This window comes from Trichinella spiralis (assembly GCF_000181795.1).
Source record: "Trichinella spiralis strain ISS 195 chromosome Unknown Scfld2, whole genome shotgun sequence".
Taxonomy (NCBI): Eukaryota; Metazoa; Nematoda; class Enoplea; order Trichinellida; family Trichinellidae; genus Trichinella; species Trichinella spiralis.
This window is the reverse complement of record NW_003526941.1, coordinates 8,913,179-8,934,391: the sequence shown is the minus strand read 5'-3', so window position 1 is coordinate 8,934,391 and position 21,213 is coordinate 8,913,179. Positions and strand designations below refer to the sequence as shown.

Genomic DNA, 21,213 nt, shown 5'->3' with positions numbered 1-21,213 from the left:
GAAATGATCATGTTTTTTCTACAACCAATTATTTTAATAAAATATTCAACGCATTTGAATTCACAGAAAAAAAATCACTCAAGTTCAATAGTTCTGAAAACATCGACAACAACAAATATTAAATTTTAAATGATTTTCTGTTTTTTAATAAATTGCTTATAAATAAAACATTTCATATTCAATTTTCGATTTCAATCAACCTCGCCACTGAGTAAAGCTAGACTGCTGCTGTTGTTGTTGTTGTTGTGGCTGTTGTTGCTGCTGTAGCGCAGTGTTACTGACTGGATTGGTTTGACTTGCACCGCCAAAAGTGCTCGCCAAAGCACCGAAACTAACTGAATTCGCATTGGCAAATCTGAATATGCAAATTTCTCATTACCAATATACTGTACAAATAAATAAACATGTACGTTGAGAATCCAGTAGCTGGCTGACTGATCTGATTAAACGACGTCAAAGAGCCGAACAAACCTTGACCCTGACCAAACTTTGGTGGAGAAGTGCTACCAAAAGCCGGCGGGGAACCGAAACTGGGCGACGACGAGGCGCCGAATGTTGGAGCGCCGCCGAATGACGGGCTGCCGCCAAAAGTGGGAGCTGAACCAAAAGTCGGTGGTCCGCCAAACGCAGAAGCCCCCGTTGAACCGAAAGCTGAAAAAAAACGACAGCTTGGCAATAATGCGATGAAATTTATGGGGGGAAAAATTACCTGGAGCTGACGGCGAGACTGACGCGGTCGAAACTGACGTAGAAAAGACCGCAAAGCCTTTCTGAGCTATTGATTCACTACCGCTGCCGCCGCTGAAAGGTCCGGGATCACAAACCGTAGCCTGACCTCCGAAGAGGCTGGGTCCGGATGGAGCAGTAAAAGTCGTAGCTGAACCGAACAAGCCCAAAGATGACGGCTGAGCAACAGTGGAAGACGGTTTGCTCACCACGGCAGTACCGAAAGAAGTATTTCCAGCGAACACATTCCTGGCTGCAGCTTCGGGCGTTGGTTTGCCACCCAAACCGCAGAAAGAAAAATCAGACCCGACCGATGGCTCTTGATTTACCTTGAAACTGAATCCATTGAATATATCAACCGGAGGCGCAGCTACCTCCGAGTCCATATCCACTGTATTCTCTTCTTTCGCAACTGCTGGTACTTCTTCAACCAATTTTTCCACATCCTCATTCTTCTCATCCACAAGCACCGCTGACGGCTGTGAATTATTACTATCCACAACAGTTTCGTCTGCAGATTGCTGCTGCTCAACTGCTGCTTGCTCCACAGTTTTGTTGGGCATTTCATTTTCAACTGCAGCACCGTTCACCACTTTCTTCTCATCCTTGTCATTAGCTTTGTCAGCTGAAAGTTTAGCTGTCAATATCGCATCATTCTTTACAGACGGTTTGTCTTCAATTTCACATGATTGAGAAACTTTTGCACCGGCAAACGAAACAGTAGATAACGTTTCACTGATTTCAGTTTCTTCGACAGAAGTTTGGACAGGTGTAGGAAGCACAAACTTGAACTCTGCTGGCTTAAATTCACTTTTTGTCTCGGTTTCAAAAAGCGACTTTCCAACCGAAATTGTAGGGGCAATTTCTGCCGTCAGTAGCGGTGGTTCTTCATGTTTTAGTGCAGTTACAAATTTCGACACCTCTGGCTTGAAATTTACATTTTCGTCCTTCGTACTGCTTGGAGTTGAAGGCATTTTTCCAACAACCTGCTTGCCGATGGAAGTCAAATCTGCTTTGTTGGACAACTGCACTGTTGTAACATTTTGCCGTTTTTCCACAGTTGGATGTGCATCTTCAACTTTTAAAACCACAGGAGAACGAACAGTCGGTTTTGTGAAAAGCATTTTTTCTTTTGGTAAAACTGAACTGCTTTGTGGCATAGAAAATGTTTGTCGAAACAAAGATGCCGTTTCATCATTAGTGCCCTTTGATGAGCATTCAAATAGAAATGCTAAAAATATTCATAAATTTAAAAATAATTCAAGTAAAAAATATCAAATAACATACGATCAACTTGAATTATGCGTGGCTCTTTAAACTGTTGTACATACTGCTTGAGACGTCGCTGAGCGTCACGTTTCACGGACGGTTGCTTATTCTCTACATCAGTCTCAAACAACCGAGGAGGATATACGATACGTGAAAAAGAATTTTCATTTTTCCATTCTTCAATCTTTGAACAAATGGAAGTATTCAAAGAACAATGTTCCTGAAACGGCAAATTTTCCAACTGATCTTTCAATTGTCGCAACCTCTTAAAGCGTAATTCAGATGCTTTGTGGATGTTGCTGAAACTTTTACAAATCATCGACCATGCTTGAGGATCATTCATATCTCTAAATATGATTAGAAGTGAAAAGCAAAATCACAACCAAATGTCAATAAACTTACTCATAACGATTCAAGTTTTGTCGGATATCTGCCACCTGTTGGCAAATGTCATCCACAGCAGCTTGCAGACGATCGTGCATTACGTGCAAATTCAACATTCGCTGCTCTTGTTCCGGTGCCAACGGATATGCCTGCATACTGCAGTAACGGTTTCCGTCACGTTCTTGCTCCAAATACATCACCATAGTTTCTAAATACGCCTGCATATTTACCGACATGAGACGTAAATTAGAACACCACTGTTCAAGGTGCTGAAAAATTTTTCATTAAAATGGAAAAAATACCAATAATAAAAACAAAAACTACTTGGAGGCGTTCCTTTTCGCCATTCCACTTCGTTTGAAAGAATTCCACTTCAGATTGCAGAACTGACAACAGATTGTCACTAATTTTACTTTGGATTGGTTCACAAAAATGCTTTCTGGAAATTGTCAGCTTTTTTGACAAGATGTTAATCTAACAACAACGAGAACAAAAAAAATTTCAAATTAATACATTACTCCTCTACAGAATAATTTGAACATTGCATTTTACTACCAAAGAATTCACATCGTCTGAATTTAAAACTACTGCTGCATCCGGAGATTCCAGAGGATCGTTACCAGGAATCTGCAACTTCGATACCGTCGAAAGTTTCTCATCAGTGCGTTGTTTAATGTAGGACAAACTTTTCACACCACTAATATGTTCTGATGATTTGTCCCTTAGATCTGAAAAATTATTCATAACATTTCAAATTACTAAAAATAGACTAAAATATGACCAATATTCCAGAAGTTATGCTTTGAAAATTGAAATGCTCATTTTGAAAAGAACAAGAATCAGAACATTTACATCGTCAGTTCATTTTTGAGGAACCTTACCCAGAACAGATGAAACACTATTAACCGCGGCTGCATTCAGGTTCAGGGATAAATTGTGCCCATGCACAGTATTTGAAGATGATAACTGCTTATTATCATCTCTTATCTGTCCATCTACGATCACATCAGACTGTTTCACTAATGTTGGTGTAGCCAATTTACATCCCTGTGGTGCAGCAACTCCTCGACAAAATGGCACATCTCTCTTATTCAAGAGTTCAATTCTCCATGAAATCAAACCAGCTTCACTTGAAAATACATGAATATACGGGAACGGCGGAAAAGTGTCACCTTCACCTTAAAAGCAGTTATAATTATCCAATATTCTACCTGTTATCATCGGTAAAGAACTGTTTTCAAATAATTCTAAATTTCAGTTAAACTAATGCTTAAAGCCGTATGAGCTGCGCAAAAATGTTCCCTACTAACACTGACCCGTTTTAGTTGGCTTCTCATTAGTGAGATCGAACACCATACCAACTGCTGAAAAATCTCCCTTATACAAGTTAGTTGGAAATACTAAATAATCATCATCAGATTCTGTCTCAACACATCTAGTCCAATTTTGGGAGTCAACATCACGAATCAACACCACAACTTCACAGCCAACTGTTGACGAATAAAGCAAAACATTCCTAAATACAACAACAATGAATGCTACTGCAAAAATAATAAATTCTATTCAATAACCATTCTGCATAGTAAAACAAAAAATAACGACGTGAACAATTAGGAAAGCTGTCAATAAATATTTGTGGCTGGATATCGATAAGTGGACCATAACTTATTGACGGCGGCTTATGATTGGAAACGGTTGCCTGGACTAAAAATGTTTGCTTACGGTCGTCTTCCGCAGCGTAGACAAGTAAAACTTCTGAATTATTATGCCATATAGCATCAATCACTAAAATAATAAAAGAATTTAAATTATTATTAATATTCAATTCAAAAATAGCAAACTGCAAAAGAATTCCATACAATACATAAAATAGTATTAGAAAAGTTATAATCGAAATAAAAATTGAAAACAAATAACTACAGTGATATTTGTTTCTCACCTGAAAATTTAGATGCCGGTAGATTAGGTGGAGGATCGAAAGTGGAACACTGGTTGAGCGTAACGGAATAAATGGAAAATTTACCATTCGACAAACCAGCAACTAACCGCTTGCCCAACGGTTCCCAAGCCGCTTAAAAATGAAAACAGCAAATAAATCACTTAAACAAATAAACTTAAACAAACAAAAAACATACAGCACAAAATATCCGTTGTAGTTGTTTTTCCAACTAGACGAAACTTATTATTTTTAGTCTTCATCACAGAAAGCGTCCCATCGTTTAAAACGACTGAAAAACATTCGGTAAGGTTGGGATTCCAACGGAAATCTTTCAATCCGGTAGAATGGCCACAAGAAATTTGAATTCGTGCAATGTGTTTAGAAGTTGAATTTATCTAAAACAGATAAAACTGCCCTAATTGAAACTTTCATCAATAATGTTGAACAATTTATCAACAATATACATTTTCAATTTCATAGATGAAAGCTGCCGGTGTGCCACCATCGTCAACACAAACTGCTAAACGATTACCCGCGCAGTTGCATTGTATGCAAGTAACACAGTTCTGCACAGATATTGAAGTGGATTCCAATATTGCATAAGTTTCACTCATTCTGTATTCAAAATTTTCGACAATGCCATGAACAAACGAAGTTGGAAACATTTTCACAACTAAAGTAAAATTCAAAAATTTCATTTTCAATTACATATGCTTTTCAAACTTAATAATTATGTTACATCTGTATATATACAACTTTAGATTTTCATAAAGAATTCAAAAAAATGACATCAAAATCACCGTTTCCTAAAGCAACAAACAAAATTCCATATTTCTGCGAAATGGTCATCACATTGAAGTTGATTTTCTGTTCAACATCATCAATCTCTGGAAACAACTTTGCCCAAACGGTGCGTTTGGCTCTCACAATCTCAAAAATAAATAAATAACTTAATTAAAAATGACAACAAATACTTCTCACTCACTGTGGATCTCATTTTCTTCAGAGACGAAATCTAAAATACAGTTATTTTAACAAATTTGAACAACATTTCAGTAAATTGTAGCAAAAACGAAACAGCTTATAATTTAATGAAATAATTTCAAAGTATTTAATTTAATAAATAACTATAAATAATATTAATAAAAAACTTCAAAATTGAATTTAAAATATGATTTAAACTTCGAATCAACTTATTATCTAATTTTAATACGAAATGCATAAATCACAATCATAACCTTAGCAAAAAATTATCTGCTGAAAAGAGAACAAAAAATTCAAGAAAACATACAGTCTTACGTATAAAGCGGTTTGATTTTCATGTTTAATAGAAGAATTGAAATTCAATTTTCTGTACAAGTAACCGAAAATATTGCTATGGTAATTGTATTTATTTTCAATTCGCAATGTGTAGCAGTTTTAATGATGTTAGAATTTTTTAATAAACAAAATGCTAACTTACTGTAGAATTTGTGTATGATCATCATTATAACGTTACTGTATTTTCATTGTTCAGAGTAAAAGTAGTAGTGACAGACTGATCAGTGGTGGTCAGTTTGTGTGTCACTCTTTGTTTATTATTTTCGTTGTTTTCCTAATTTCGATCCTCGAAACCTCGTATTACATAGTTCCTAAAACGTGTGAGCATATATTGATATACTGCCAACAGCTGTACAGGAAGCATTTACCTGATTATCATTATTGAAACTTTTTCTTACATTACTTATGGTGCCACGAGCCGGCAATAGAAGAACCGTCTGATGAAGTGAGTAAGACAAATTTGCTTCTTAAAGACTCGATCAGCAACAGTGGAACCAGGTACTTCGTAGAACTACCTTGGATAAACAATCTAAAGATATTCCCAGACAACTTCGAGCATGCACTGGCAAGATTACAGCAAACTGAGAGAACGATGTGGAGAGACCCGGATGTAGTGACAGCATATAAACAAACTTTGAAAGAATATCTTGACAACAGCATAACAGAAGAAATAGATAAGGGCAATGGAAATAAAGGAAAAATCTGGTATGTACAACACCGTGTGGTGGTAAGAAAAGGCAATTCGACAACGAAATATGGAATTGTATTCGATGGATCGGCGAGGTGCAAAGGTATAGGATTGGATATCGAAGGATGCGAATCATCAGTGAAAGAAAATATGCAAAGTACTCTACAGAACCAGGAGTGATGATGGCAGAGCAGATGAGCGGAGAATCTTCACCCAGGGAAGACGAACCAATGCAGTGTATGCTGGCTACAGTCAAAGCTGAGCGCTGTAACATTCAAAAGAAGGCGTTTAACAAACTTTGGTGGCAATAAGACGTCGATTTTTTTGATATTAAAGGGAATAAGTGCCGTCAAAAGAGTCCTGAGAAGATGTGTTATTTGCATAAAGGAAAATTCGCGACTAGTAATCATGGGCCCGTTGACCAAAGAAAGACTAGTCGAAACCTATGCTTTTGACAACGTCGGAATAGACTTCGCTGGACCTCTTTATGTCAAGGAAAGGAAAACGATCGCCAAGGCATACATTTGCTTGTTTACTTGTATGTCTGCGAGAGCGAACACCTTTATCTGTGCCAGATGTGACTGGCAAAAACTTTTTGGAAGCGTTTTGCCATTTTTCACAACGAGGGAGAACGTCCATAGTTCAGACGGATCACTTTCGAACATTTAAGCTGGCAGATAAACATATCAGAGATTTGTTCCAAGGAAATGAAAGAAGAACGACTGCGAGAACTTTACATTTTCGAAGATTGAAAAGAAGGGAAAAGAGGAAGATGTGAAATGGAGATTTTCGTACAGGAGAGCACCGTGGTGCGGTGGTTACTGGGAAAGACTGGAGAGATCCGTTAAGACCTCGCTCCGTAGAGTGTTGGCTAAGGCACTAGTCACCCGAGAATAACTTGTTACCATTCTCTGCGAAATTGAAGCACGTGTTAATTCGAGACCTCTTACAACCATAAGTGATTAATTGTTTATTCGTTAATTTTGTGAAATTATACATCTTTACACTTCTTTAGTCAGTAAAAAATGAACAATAAATTTTAAATCAAGTTGCATTTTGTAAAACTTATCCAGATTCAGTGAAAAATTTATATGTGCATAAATTTAAATTTGTTTGTGCATTAACGAGAAAAAAGTGCTTCTTCCGATCTATACTGTGACAAGCAAGAACAAATTATAAATTACAGTAATATATAAGATTAATGGAACTAATTAAAATATTTATAAATATATTGAAAATAGTTATTTCTGTTGGATAATTTTGTTACTTAAACTTATTAACTTTAAACTGTGTATCTATTGAAATTCATTTTATTTCAGTTAAAAAAAGTATTTACAATAAGATAATCTGTGTCATGAGCAAATTAATTAAAAATAAATTGTAAATTAAAAAATAATATCACAAATTACCTGCTATAATTGATACAGTTCACTGCACAACCTTGATTTTTTTAAATGACAGTCAGGTAGTCAGTTCAAAAAATGTTTACAAGAATCCGCACCTGCTGAATTAGCACTGCTTTGTTTAAAGTCGTTTTAAAATGCCCCATATATTTATTGTTACTTAGTTGTCTTATTTCCTTGAACAGTTTTTGAATGTGGTGCAGATGCTATTCATCTTCTGAAAGGTCAATGAGATCAAAAAACCGGAAAAGAGCACCAACGGTTAAGAGACGCGGGAAAATCAAGGAAGGTAATTGGACACTTTTTCTGTTGTGAAAGTGAGCGCTTGTGTATAGAAGTTTAAATTCATTTCTGCGTATCTATTCATCGCGTTTATTTGTTTATATTTATTTTGAAAAATGAACGTCATCTTAGAGTTATCGGTTGGTTCGTGAGCGGTTGTGAATAGCTAATAAGTAATTCTGCTTTTACCGTCCTATGGTGATAATTGTTGCATTTGAGCTTGAAATAGGATACGCTTCTGCTAAGAAATTAGCTTCGGAAAGAAGTAAGCATGTTTTTCATTTTAGGGATCATGTAATTACATTGCATATCAATTACTGGTTTAGCCTTTTGACCATTGAAATTGATAGTGGTGAAAATTGAGCCTATCAAAAAGTTTAAACAGTTTAATTGATGCTTTTTTTCAACTAGAAGTAAAAATTAGTGCATCAGATTATTGAAGATTGAAAAAAATATTTCGATAAATAGAAATGGAATATGTGAACTGTTTGTTGTTATGATGTAATGGTTTTTTAAGTGAATTTTGTAACCGATTTCAGATTGATTGGTTGACGAAATTGAAGCATCTAATCGGCAATTTGCGGCACTATTATCGGTAAATCCCAGCAGGCTGTGTTGCGCCGGCTAAACGGTTTTACTCGCTTTTGGCTTGTCTCAATTGTCGACCCAGCCTTTTTCCCTTACGGTGATCACTCCTTTGGGACCAACATGCGGACCCCCTGCTAAGTGGAGACGATCGTGGTGATCAATTTTATCATGTAAAAATTGTTTCAATCGGTTCGACGACAACAACATCTGTACCGAACGTTGGACGTGCTGACACACTGAAAGCCCAGCTATGGATATGTATTTATCTTTATTTCGGATGGCAGTACTGTATGGCGAAATGGTATTGAACAAAACTGTCAGTGACGGTAAGTGACGATTTTCAAATTATTTTACATTTGTTGTGCATGACGAAAATTAACTTTGAAAAAATCTACATGTTCAGTGAGATGATAATTAATTCTGTTTATGAAGATGAAGAAGATTTGTCGGCAGTTTTCAGCACATTATTAGTGATTTATTCATAGAATTTTATATTCCAGAAAAAAATTGTTGTTCAAAAGTTAGATGCAATGATATACAGTAAGGAAAGATGGGTACAATTTTTACTTGCATTTTTGTTTCTTTTTATAAGCATTGTTTATGGTTGGTTTTTTCCAAAGTCAGGTTACTGTTTTAATTAAAAAACATAATAAATTACATAAATCTGGGATGTCGAACAAAAAATGTGAAAACTATAATTACTGAATGCGTGATAGAAATCATGAGGTTTTTGTTGATATTGGAACGTTTGTTTTAAACATGATTAAAAATAATCAAGTTACTTTCAAAACCATTGCGAATTATTTTTCTTCCAAATGTGATAGTTATAATTTTTCAATTTAATCAACTTTACGAGGTTTCTATTTTCAGTGGAGAGAATAGTTGTATAAGGTAAAATTTGATTTTTGATTTTTCGTGTGAATATTACAGAATGACAAGTGATGGTTTTTGTTTCATGAGAAGGTGTAATTACTTTTCAATTGACTAACAGATTTTTTTTCATTATTCATTATTTTTGAAAAGAATCTAATTTTCCGCGGTTATTTATTTAAATTTTCGAAATTGATTATTTATGCAAAATTGTGCAACTGCTGCTATAAAAAGCTAAGCACACGAAATTTGGAATTTCAAATTGCACTGCACCGCGAATTTTCACGGGTTTATTAATTTCTCCATCACGTCATCTGAAACGTTAATTAAAATGATACCGATTGATGAATAATGTCGTGGAGAAGAAATTTGCCTAGCTTCAGCTGAGCTTTGTGATTAGTAGTTTGGTGGCACAGTTTAGCGGGTTAATTAATTAACAACAAATTGCAATTCGACAATGAAAAATTGGAAATGAATAAAAAAAAGCAAGAAATTTGTTTAAATAAAATTTTCGGAGGAAACAAAATAGATTTTGTGAACCTTGGTATCTTATGGTATGGTGAATTATAAAAGTAGAGAGTTGCTTTGTTTTATTATTAGTTTGTTTTTTTTGTTGGCTTTTCTGTTGCATATTAATTATTGTTTGTAAAAGTGGAAATTATCGACCAGTGGAACAGCGCCTTTTGAAGTGCATTGACTAAATGGCGGAAGTTTGAAAGATGGTTGTTGAGCCTTGTCAAGATAATAATTGACCGTCGTCAGTGGTGAGGTGTATTGAGGTGCAAAATTGTCCACCACGGGTGGCATTTCAAGCGGAAAAGTTTAGCCGCTTGGAATGACAATTTGCGATACCATGAACAGAAATTCGATGCTCCGCCCTTATGGAAAACCGTCTCCTGGACCGGCTAGGGCGTGGTCGTAACGGCTTCGGCTCATCTGCCGACCGTAATATTGTGGTGCTGGTGTTGCAGGTGGTCGAACGGGCCACCCGCTTCTTGCCAGCCAGCCTGAGAAGGAGGCGATCGAAGAGAAATTACCCATGGGCCAGCCGATGCTTTCTGCCGCTTGCTTTCGATCGAGCACTCGTTCAAACCTCTACATCCGGCTTTGTCTCTGCGGTTTGGGGAGAGGTTGCTTCCGACATCGGTGCTCAATTTTTCCGCTTAATTTCACACCACGCGCCACACACACGCACACACAGCAAACAATGGTGCCCTCTCGCGGCTTTTGGTGCGACAACAGTCAATAGAACTTCGACGCAAAGTCAAAAACGCTGTGCAAATTATCCGCACCTCGTCGCACAGCTTCTGACTTTTATCCACCTCACTGCAAGCACATCTCAAGGATCATCCATTCTAGATTATTTTCCGTTTGTCTATGGATTTGGTCTTTCAAGCTTATTCAACTGGTCGATCTTTTCGTCGCTGTCTCGTTTTCTAACTCGCCCCTCCAGGGTGGGGTGTGGCAAAAGTTGGCTTCCAAATTTTGCCTTCGCATGCTGATATCAATGCCACATGAATCTTCTCATCCACCTCAAACTGTTGTCATTCGTCACGCTTTGTTTCATTGTGCAAGGTAAATTTTTTTCTTCTTCTCCTCCTCCTCCCATTCTTCTTTCCCACTGCCTAATGGATGCAAATTGTCTTTTAAAAAATTCACCACATAACTTTTATTTGAATAGAACATCTGCATGGAAGTGGTTTAGAATTTTGCAAGATTGTTAAATTATTTAAGATTTTCTTTGAAGAAAAATTATTTTTAGTAATCAAATGGACCTCAAGAATAATTATGAATTTGCTCAGTCACAATAGGGAAAAAATTAGTCATTATTAGTTTGCAATGCCATTGGATAATTTTCTTCATTTGTTTGAAATTTGAATTATAATTGTTCAACATTGTTAATAGCATTAAATTAATGAATAACAATGAAAAATCATCAATTGGTTGAATTGTCAAACGAATGTTTAAGTTGATAAGAATGTTTGCTCAATCATACCAATGATTTAATGAAAGAGAAAATTTGATAATTTACTAATTTTTAATTATTTTGTTTTTATTAAAAAAAATTTTTCATATATTATAGGAGAAATTTTGAATTGTATTTTTTGTTTTGGTGTCTTTGTTGAGAAAAAGAAATTGGATCGGCTTAATTTTAATAGATTAGCAAAGTGATTGTCATTTGGAATGATTGCAAACAATTTGTATTACATGATAGAAGTTAAATCAATGCAAATGTTTGGAGAGATTATTGATATAGCTGAAGCTGAAGCATTTCATTGTAGTTGAATGTGTATAAATTATGTTCTGATGCAGGGAAAAGCAAGAGAGAATGATGATTTGAGTAAAGCAGTGCGAGGGGGAGAAACAAAAGAGAGGATGGAATGATATATGTGCATATTTTTTTAATGACACCGGTTGGCAATCGTTAATCTGCTTTGTTATCCCATGAGATTTTTGACGTTTGCACGCATTAGAAATTGAAGTTCATCTTTCTCAAAGTGATGAGTTTTCCAGAACTATTGACAACTATACATGAGATTTTATATTTTTCAAACTCGTCTTGATTTGTGAAAATAATAATTTTCTTTTCTTTTTTTTTAAAATAACTATTCATTCAATTTACTTCATGCATTGTACATTTGGCTTTTATGATAATTTTGTTGAAATAATGTTCTTCTTAACGATAATGTACTGGAAAGTTTGATTGATGACGCGATTGATTTTTCCATTTAGCCGTTATTTTTTTTAAACTTTAATTGCATCTCCTTTACAACTGAAGCTAATAAAATCAGATGGCAGAAGCTTTGTTTTCATTGAAAACGAGATATATTATTATTTCATTCAATAATAATGCCAATAATAACATTAATAATATTACAAACAAACTCACTCTGCTGCGTATGATTTGTCAACGAAACTTCGTACAGTTTCAATGTTTTTCATTTATTGAAAAGTTTTAATATTTTCTTTTTTTAAATATAAATTTGTTCTAAAAATAAACTTTCTCTCTACTATATTGTCTGATGATGAATTTTGGGCGGATGACAGTTGCAACATGCGATTTTTAATTTTCTTAATTTTCAAATTTCCACTAATTCGATGATATTTGATTAGCTTTCAAATTGTCGACTCGTTTTAATTATCAGTTTCACTTTCAGCCAAGTGATAATTTTAAAATGCAGCTTTTTTTTTCTTGCATTCCTTTGTTAAAACTCTTCCATGAGACGGTATCAACAATTCAACAAATGTGTTTTTGCAAATTTTGTTCATTTTTGCTCATCAGGCTAGTAGTGGTGTTGTATGGATTTTGCAAGTTCCGTTGTCTTTGTTTCATTTATTTATTCAAATATGTTGTTATTGCATTTACAGTTGGGGAAAATGATTTTAATTTTTAATTTTAATTTTGTTTGATTGTTGAGCTTTGAAATTTTGCAAATTGTCATCTTGGAATAGGAAGAGTTGAGGGAGAAAATTCAATTCTCCATTTCACCACTGTTTAATCGATTTTGAATACTTGACCACCAGCCGATTTGGTGAACAATGGAAACGTTGAATGTTGGGCATTTTTCAAATAAATATTCTACGTGATGATAAAATTATCATAAATAGACAAATGCAAATGATCAAAAACAGCTCTGAACGGGGCTCGTTTCACAGTTGGTTGGATGTTGTAAAATGGGCAAACCACTATTGATACATTCTCTCTTCTGAATCCCTTTTCCTTCGGTCAATACGGCATGACAGTTCAATCGAATCTTGTACCTGACTTGGTGCAATTTTGAAAAAAAATATATGTTTTTTCTTCTTGTAATTTTGCAAATTCCACATCCCCGCCGGTGAGGGGGTTTCAAACAAATTAATGAACCTGAAAATTGCCATTACTATCTATATTCATTATTTTCCCTTCCACAAGATCAGATGCTTTGTTGAAATTGTTTGCATGTGCAATTCAAAATTACAACCTCGCAATAATTGACTGTTTATGGGAGAAATGTGTATGATGAAATGGCGCGTTTTCAAAAATCACACACCGCCGGTTGTTCAATTTTTGATTTATTCGTCCACGCGTGCAAAGAGAAGCTCTCTTTGCAAATTCACTAGAACATGATAATCATTAAAATTTGCATACATACTTTTTCTTTTCTTTTTGAGCAATAATTGCATTTATTTAGTTATTTTCTGAAATTGTTTTTCGTTTCTGAAAGCATTGACTGATTCATCAAATATTTGTACGCGCACATTTTATATGCTAAACTATTTATTTAATTAAACAAAAATAGATCATGTTGACAATAATAATATGATAACGTGATTTATTTTGTTGCATTCATTGAATGGTTAAACTTTGGAAAATGTGATTTGAATTTCACTTTTCTGTTAGCATTCGACTACAATATTAATAATTAATTCAATACGTAATTCAGGAAAAATAATTTTAAAATGATTCATATTTAATATGTAAATAAATATAATTATATAGGTATTTTTGTTCTTTTGATAATGCATTTTAAATTGAACGTCATCTTCTATTACATAATTGAACATAATTGTTCATGTTATGCTGATTAACATTTGAAAATTACCGTCCAACGAATGGTAAAACGCTAATGGGAATTGTTTATTTAGAAAAATGTTTTTTTTTCAAATACTTTATTGTAGCTAGCTTCTTGCATCGTTATAAATATTATTCTAATAAACTTTTGCTTTTCATATTTCTATATATATTGCAAAATTCAAAACGACTTGATTGTTTTTAAATAATTTCTGGTAATTTATTTATTTTGTAGTGATGATTTTTGAAATGACAGTCATTTTCTTCTTTGTTTCAAAAATATCCATTGCACGTATTCTGTAGAAATTGAAAATTTTAAATACATCTAATTTGATTAGGAAAGAAGATCTCTATTTACTTACGAATGCAACATAATATTCAATATGGATGGATTGTTGGTCATTGTTTGTTTATTTTGTCGTAATATGTATAATTGTTCTGATAATGGCAAGTTGGATTTATTTGATTATTTAATTTGTCGATAGTTGCTAATTTGCTGGAGCTGTTTAATTTGCTTGCCCTGTAATGTTGCAGGATCATATTATATGGTGACTGTTTTGTAATTTTTTAAACAATACTTTCGTATTAATCATCAAAATTACCCAATCATGCACTTTTTATCAATTCATGATTGCTAACCAAACCAAATATCTGACTACCCAAATAAATAAATAAACTGCAGTGAAAATTGATATTACAATTAAATATTTAAATTTCAATTAAAGTACTTCAAATTTAATTTTGATAATTTTTGTGATTATCCTTATTTGCTGTTATCAGATATACGTGAACAGCATATAGTTGAGGGATGATTTTATTGGTACAATTCTTGAATAAATTTATTTGTATTATAATTCGATTACCTTTGAAATTATGTATACATATTTGTAGTGATGCATGTCCGTTTGTTGGTTAAATTATGTTTCAATTGCAAAAATTAATACATTTTCAGGTGGAAATTAATTGAAGTAGATATTTTTTTTCACAAACGAAGCATTAAATGAACAATCAAATGAAGTATAAATTGCTTTTTCAACAGTACTTTTCTGCATTTCAGAAGTTTGACTTTCTCTTTTATTAAAACACAAAATACACATTCTGATCTCATACATCCGGTTGAAATTGATCGACAATCATCTCTGCCCGAAATATCACATTTTAAAATGATACACTTTAATATATCTTATTGTTATTGTTTTTTTTTGATTTGTCGAAATATTTCGTGAAAATGATTCTTTTCAATAATTTCAAGATTAATAGTCGTGATTGAAAAAGCCGAATGAAGTGAAGTCCACTTTGACTTTATGGTTGTGGCAGATGACTTGTGCGTAAACGTCACATGCTATTTCTTGCTTGCTTGCTTGCCTGCTTGCTTCTTGCTTTTATTGAACTCGTTCATTTTCATTTATCTGAGGCGAAAAACCTACTGCTACTTGAACTATTTGGTGCCAATTTGGTGTTCCGGTGCTTCTTAGCAAAAGCTGAGCAGCTGTGCTCTGTTTTATTATTATTATTATTATTATTATTTTATATTATATTATTTTACTTCTTCTTTTTCTTCATTCATACTATTCAGGGGAAATTTTTTTTTGTAAACAACTAATGAATACAAATTTGATAGCTATTTTCACATTAATTACCGACATTCTTGTCTATGGTTACAACATGAAATCTTACGGTATGTGATAATTTTGCGTATTTTTTTTTCTCATTTGTATAATAAATTGTGCAACTGTTTTTTTTCAAATAATCAAGAACAAAAATCTATTTGTATTACTGTTTTTTTTGTCATTTTCAGGAGCTCTGCCCGTTATCCATTGCTTCAGTTGTATGTCATTTTCTTACCAAGAGCACTGGTCAACAATGAGGTACATATACCGGCGCCCAGAGCTGTTCACAGATCGTTGCAACGAGCCGTTCATGTCACGTGGAATACCAGTGCATAATTGTACAACCATATGCGTGACAATGAAAGAACCAGAGATCAAAGGAGGTGAGCGTTGAATTTTTTTTTCCATAATACTTTGACTATTGTAACTTAATTGAAAGCAATTATTACATTTTAATGACAATAATTATTGATTCATCAATTACTGCTTGCAAGTTTTTTGGCAATTTTTTCCACAATGCCAAAAATGTACGTAGAAATGTTAATTACTAGAGTTGATTGTCTTTTTATAATGAAGTTAAATTTTATACAATTTGAAGAGAATTTTTTTCTGGCAAACTGTTGTTTTTGCTCAAACTGAAATATCACTAATTGATGAGAGAAAATTATTTTTTTGCACATTACTGTAGATATTTAGGGAAATTTATTTGGAAAGAATAGTTGTTGCAAAACCCACTTGCCTGGTGATTGGGAATGACGTATGGAAATGAATTTGCTCATTCAAATTTTCATACATTTCAGAATGAAATTTTAAAACTTAAAGTTATTTCAAGCCGACCAATTGACTAATTTATCTGTTCATTGCTTGAAAGTGAATAATGAAATTAATCATCATCATCATCGAACATGAAAATATATAGTAAATTCAGTTTGATTTATTGGTGTTATTGATTTATTGAGAAACAATAGTTCCAAATATTAATAGATTTATTCTAATCTGTTGTTGAAGTCTTTTGCTTATTGCAGATGCATCATCATTATGCATTTCTCTGCAATGCAAATGTGCATATTATTTATCTTCTCCAAATTCATTTCATCTTTACTAAAAATCTAATCAACACTACTTGTTGTGTTGCGTTGAAAGCAAAAAAAAGGAAGGAAAAAATACACCCATGTCATAATTTTTTTTATGTAACTTAAAAATATAATAACATCATGATGATATTTCTTGGCAGTTGCTTCAACGTGGAATATTTCCTCTTATTTGCTTTTTTTCAAGTGCAGTTTAAGCATCCACACAGTATTCATAAATATATTTTAAAAATGATTTTTTAAATAAATTTTTTCATACATTTTTATTTTTTAAAGTCTAAGTGTATGATTTGGATTTTGAAAAAATTACATTTGTTGTTGCTTTTTCATATCAGCTTCAAATGTAGATCGGTTAGATATTTTTTCTAATTTTTTTCTGCATTATTGTTTTTTGAAAAACAGCAAAACTTTATTGCGGAAATGTATTTCAACGCAGTTTCTTAGCTTATGACCGTATACAATATAAGACGTTTATAGATTTAGGAAATTTTTTCCTAAAATTTCACATATTCAAATATATTAGCTGTAAGTTTGCTATATATATTTATATTATATAACTATCTGTAACTGTAAATTCATTTGCATAAATGCAAATTTATTTCTGCGATTTGTGAAGAAAAGAAGAATTGGGTAAACAATTTGATCGTAAACAACAAAGTGCCAATCCAATACCTTGGTTCATGGTTTTGATTGATCGCATACTTTTGAATTAGCAAAACGTACCTATTAATTATAACCAAGACCAGACACGTCTCTTGACGTCGATCTTTCTATTAAATGCTTTTTGCAAACCCCTGCCACGCCGCGTTTTCCAAACTTTCGTTATCATCAATTAATGCCGTGCATCCAGTATTCAATTCCATTACATGTTAAAGTATTATTATCACTGACTTGCGAATGAAAAATTGTTCCCACATGGATCACCTTTTCAGTTATTACTCATTTTTTTTAATTTAAGTTGATTTTTTTGCCATGTTTTTATCATTCATTCATCATTGCATTTTTGAGCACTTGTTCAGTAAATTTGAGCAATGCATTTCTCATCAACTCTTCCATTTCAGTCGAATATCTGCTGCCATGCGAATTTCTCTCGTTCTTTCTACGGAACAACAACAGTGCAATATTTTACTGTATTATTATACTTGATTGTCGGTTTTATTATAACAGTTGTTGTTTTTCTTATTAATTTATCTGTTATTCATTTTACAGAATGCAACAAATTTTTCAAAATTTCAGCTACACAAATTTTGTGAAAGTATTTGCCTGAAATTTGCCATCATTTTTTCCCATTAATAGTATTTCAATAGCAGATTATTATATTCATTGGTTTTTTTTCTTTGCAAAGAAGAAAACAGCGGAAATCATTGTTCACTCATAATTAGCCTGCCCATTTATTAGTCAATTTTATTTTTGGTAATAAAAGAGAAATACCATTACGATGCACAATAAGCAACTGAATAAATGCAGAGTTGCTTCGGTGATTAATGTGCAAATTGAGAATTTTCTTTCTTCTTCTAATGCTGTTTCTATTCAAATGAACAAATGTGTTTTTTACAGCTTGATATTACTTCGAAGTAGTTCTGCTACTAGTAGTAAATGTGGATTTTTCCTTTCTAAATTTCAAATTTTATCAGGCACTTTTGCAAAATGAAATTATTAATTAGAGTAATAATAATAATAATAATAATAATAATAATAATAATAAGCATATTGAAATTAAATTATACGTCGATTACTTTTATAAATTGCTAACGAGTATTGCAGTTCAGGGTTTCAGGTAGCATTAGAGCTAGGATTTATAGAAGGAACAATATTTCAGCGGTCAGTGTCGATTGTTTTATTCGGTGAATCTTATTTTTTAGACAAAATTCAAATGTTAAAAATTTTCAATGGGCTTTATTTTTGCCAATCCATTCATATAAAGTTTCTGGAAAATTAGTTTTTTTTTGTTTCTGGACATTTGTGGACAGTTGTTTTCAATGTGAGTATTTTCTAGGCCTTATTCTTGGTTACAATTACATTCGCGGTTGCGCTGACAAAGTGCTGATATCCGGCTTCAACCGCTCTGCTTTGGATACTCACAGGTTCCCTTTTGTTGACGTATGTCGGTTGCTTCCCAGAAATCAGTTGATCAATTCTCGAGAGCTCAATCAAATAGTCGTCGGCGATGTGCATATCTGTGGCTGTTATGGAAATCGGTGCAACGGCGGTGGTTCCAGAAGAACACCAACCGCGCCATTCATACTGCTGGTCACTTTTCTGCTCATTGCTGCTCAGCACCACTTTTCCACGTCAACATATTTTTGATCTTCAAGGAAACAAAGTCGTTCCATCCTCCATCCCGCTTGGCATTGCAATGCTAACATCTCAATGAAAATGTCTTCCATTTCGTTTTTCTTTCTCTTTTTTCATATATGTATATATTTTTTTTCATTTTAATAATTTTCTAATATTTTGTGTTTCATTTCATCACTTTCATTTGCACCAATTATATGCATCTTATCAATGGCTATGTGATAGGTGAACAGTTACATTGCAGCCACAACCAAAAATACAATCAAGTCTCAGACAAAATTCATTTCATCATTCAACGTAACGCTGATAACCTTCCATTTCATTATGACGCCAAAAATGAGCAAAATCACGCTGTCAAATTTATAAGATGACTATAAACCTTTCAAAAACGGGAAAATATTAATCACACAAATAGCAAATATTCAGTTAGACATCGAGTTGATGCTTTTGCTATTGTAGCATGTTCAGTTATTAAAGTAATTCCCACTACGGAATATGTCAAGAAAGGGAAATTCTTTCTTGAATGTGTGCAAAAGTTCAAACAATTTTGATTACTGAAAAGCTGAAACGATTTTCAGTCCGGCGATAGACGTGAAACCAATGTGAGGTGATAGGAAAATTTTCACGAGACTACAAACAGTGTACAAATCAGCCAAAACAGAGCAATAGAACATTAAAACAGACAGTCTCACATGAAAGCATTAAAATTCGATGATGTCAGTTAAATGCATGTTAATATGTATTCCTAAGTCACTGGTGAAACATGGTAATGTAAATCCTGATAAAAATCAGGATTAAGCAAAATCAAAATCTCTACCTCAATTAGCAACAGAAATAAATATTTTCACAATCATACTTAGAAATCAAGAAATAGTAAAAATAATTAATCCTTGCATTTCACAAAACACACTGTAACTGTATTAAAAATGCGAAGTTAGAAAACAAGCATCTAAAATATGGAGAAGATAAATATTATTTTAACATTAATTTATAATATATTGTGATTATGGAAATGTAATTTATAATTAAAAATTCTGTAACATACAGTAAATCGATTGCCAACTCACTGATAAGAAGGCTACAAAGTAATAGACCAATCAGAGGAAAGTAAAGGTTGTATGCATAGTTAAAATTTCATTTGAGTGATTTTCTCCGTACTGTTATGCTGCGTAACAAAAGTGCAAGTGAAACAAACTGGATGAAGGTAAAAATGTAATGTTAAAACATACTTTCTTGGTATTTTTGCAACAATGCATGCATATTTAACTATTTAAGCCCGCTTTAATTTTAATCTGGACAAAAATTGAAAAACAGTAAAAACAATAAGCTATATATATACATATATGTATATTTGAATTTGTTATTTTATGTCGGGGTCTAGATTTAATAATGTAGCAGACGTTGAATTTTTCAGTTTTTGCTAGCTTATGGCATTGAATTTTACTGTGAACAGAACAGGATGAATAAGCGCATAGTATTTTATATTATACATTATATATTATCATAACACAGCAAAATACCGCTTTTTGCGCAGAGAATCATTTAACCTTATATTATAACTTTATATTATATTTCCAAAATTTAGATTATCAGAAACATTTGGTAAATTAAATTTTTTTGTACGGTTAATTTTGTTCGTCAGCTTGCGCAGATTAATGTGCTTATATTTTTGTGAAAAGCATTTTGCGATGAGTTCCATTTATGTAGGACATTTCAAACCTCAAATTCAAACAAGCGAAGGCGTATTTTGACTAAGTCAATGTTTTTATTATGGTGTTTTTTGTCAGATAGTTTATATTTTGACTGAATTGTAAACGTCAAGGTCAGTTTTGAATTTTCAAATATATTTCCTTGTTGCAGATTGGCTGTATATCTCTGTATAATTCTGTCCTTAGATGAGACTGTCGTAGTTGATATTGCAGCAGCTAAAGTTGATAAATCCGTACCGGAACTTTAGTTTCGTGAATCGCGGAAGTGCGTGTATTATGCTGCCCCCTGGTTAACTTTCATCATACTTATATTCCGGATACCAGTGCCGCTAACGCTAACAACCTAACCCTGCCTAGAGCCATAACAACATTAGATAACACGCTCGCTAGACGTCCGTTGCACTAGTAGGCTGCTGGAAACATCTCAAAACTATCACGTCTTTCCACCACAACTTTCAATACTTCCTGAATAACCAATATTACTGCT

At 33.3% G+C, this 21,213-nt stretch overlaps 3 protein-coding genes across 3 annotated transcripts; 1 reads left to right on the top strand and 2 right to left on the bottom strand.

The window, feature by feature from the left end:
- Nucleotides 1-7: 7 nt before the first annotated feature.
- Tsp_07008 (UbiD family decarboxylase) lies at nt 8-6,261 on the bottom strand. Its single transcript, XM_003380814.1, has 19 exons — nt 6,154-6,261; nt 6,007-6,075; nt 5,304-5,333; nt 5,119-5,248; nt 4,783-4,991; nt 4,494-4,713; nt 4,319-4,450; nt 3,979-4,164; nt 3,696-3,920; nt 3,261-3,557; nt 2,932-3,107; nt 2,704-2,853; nt 2,398-2,648; nt 2,014-2,342; nt 1,086-1,957; nt 710-1,055; nt 405-651; nt 201-355; nt 8-18 (listed from the first exon to the last, which is right to left on the bottom strand). Exons 1-19 carry the CDS (start codon nt 6,259-6,261, stop codon nt 8-10), a joined length of 4,143 nt encoding a protein of 1,380 aa, XP_003380862.1.
- A 4,089-nt stretch (nt 6,262-10,350) lies between these two features.
- Tsp_07007 (26S proteasome non-ATPase regulatory subunit 10) lies at nt 10,351-10,971 on the top strand. Its single transcript, XM_003380813.1, has one exon. The coding sequence runs from the start codon at nt 10,351-10,353 to the stop codon at nt 10,969-10,971; it is 621 nt and encodes a 206-aa protein (XP_003380861.1).
- A 7,743-nt stretch (nt 10,972-18,714) lies between these two features.
- Tsp_07006 (conserved hypothetical protein) lies at nt 18,715-19,109 on the bottom strand. Its single transcript, XM_003380812.1, has 2 exons — nt 19,014-19,109; nt 18,715-18,981 (listed from the first exon to the last, which is right to left on the bottom strand). The coding sequence occupies exons 1-2, from the start codon at nt 19,107-19,109 to the stop codon at nt 18,715-18,717; spliced, it is 363 nt and encodes a 120-aa protein (XP_003380860.1).
- Nucleotides 19,110-21,213: the final 2,104 nt, after the last annotated feature.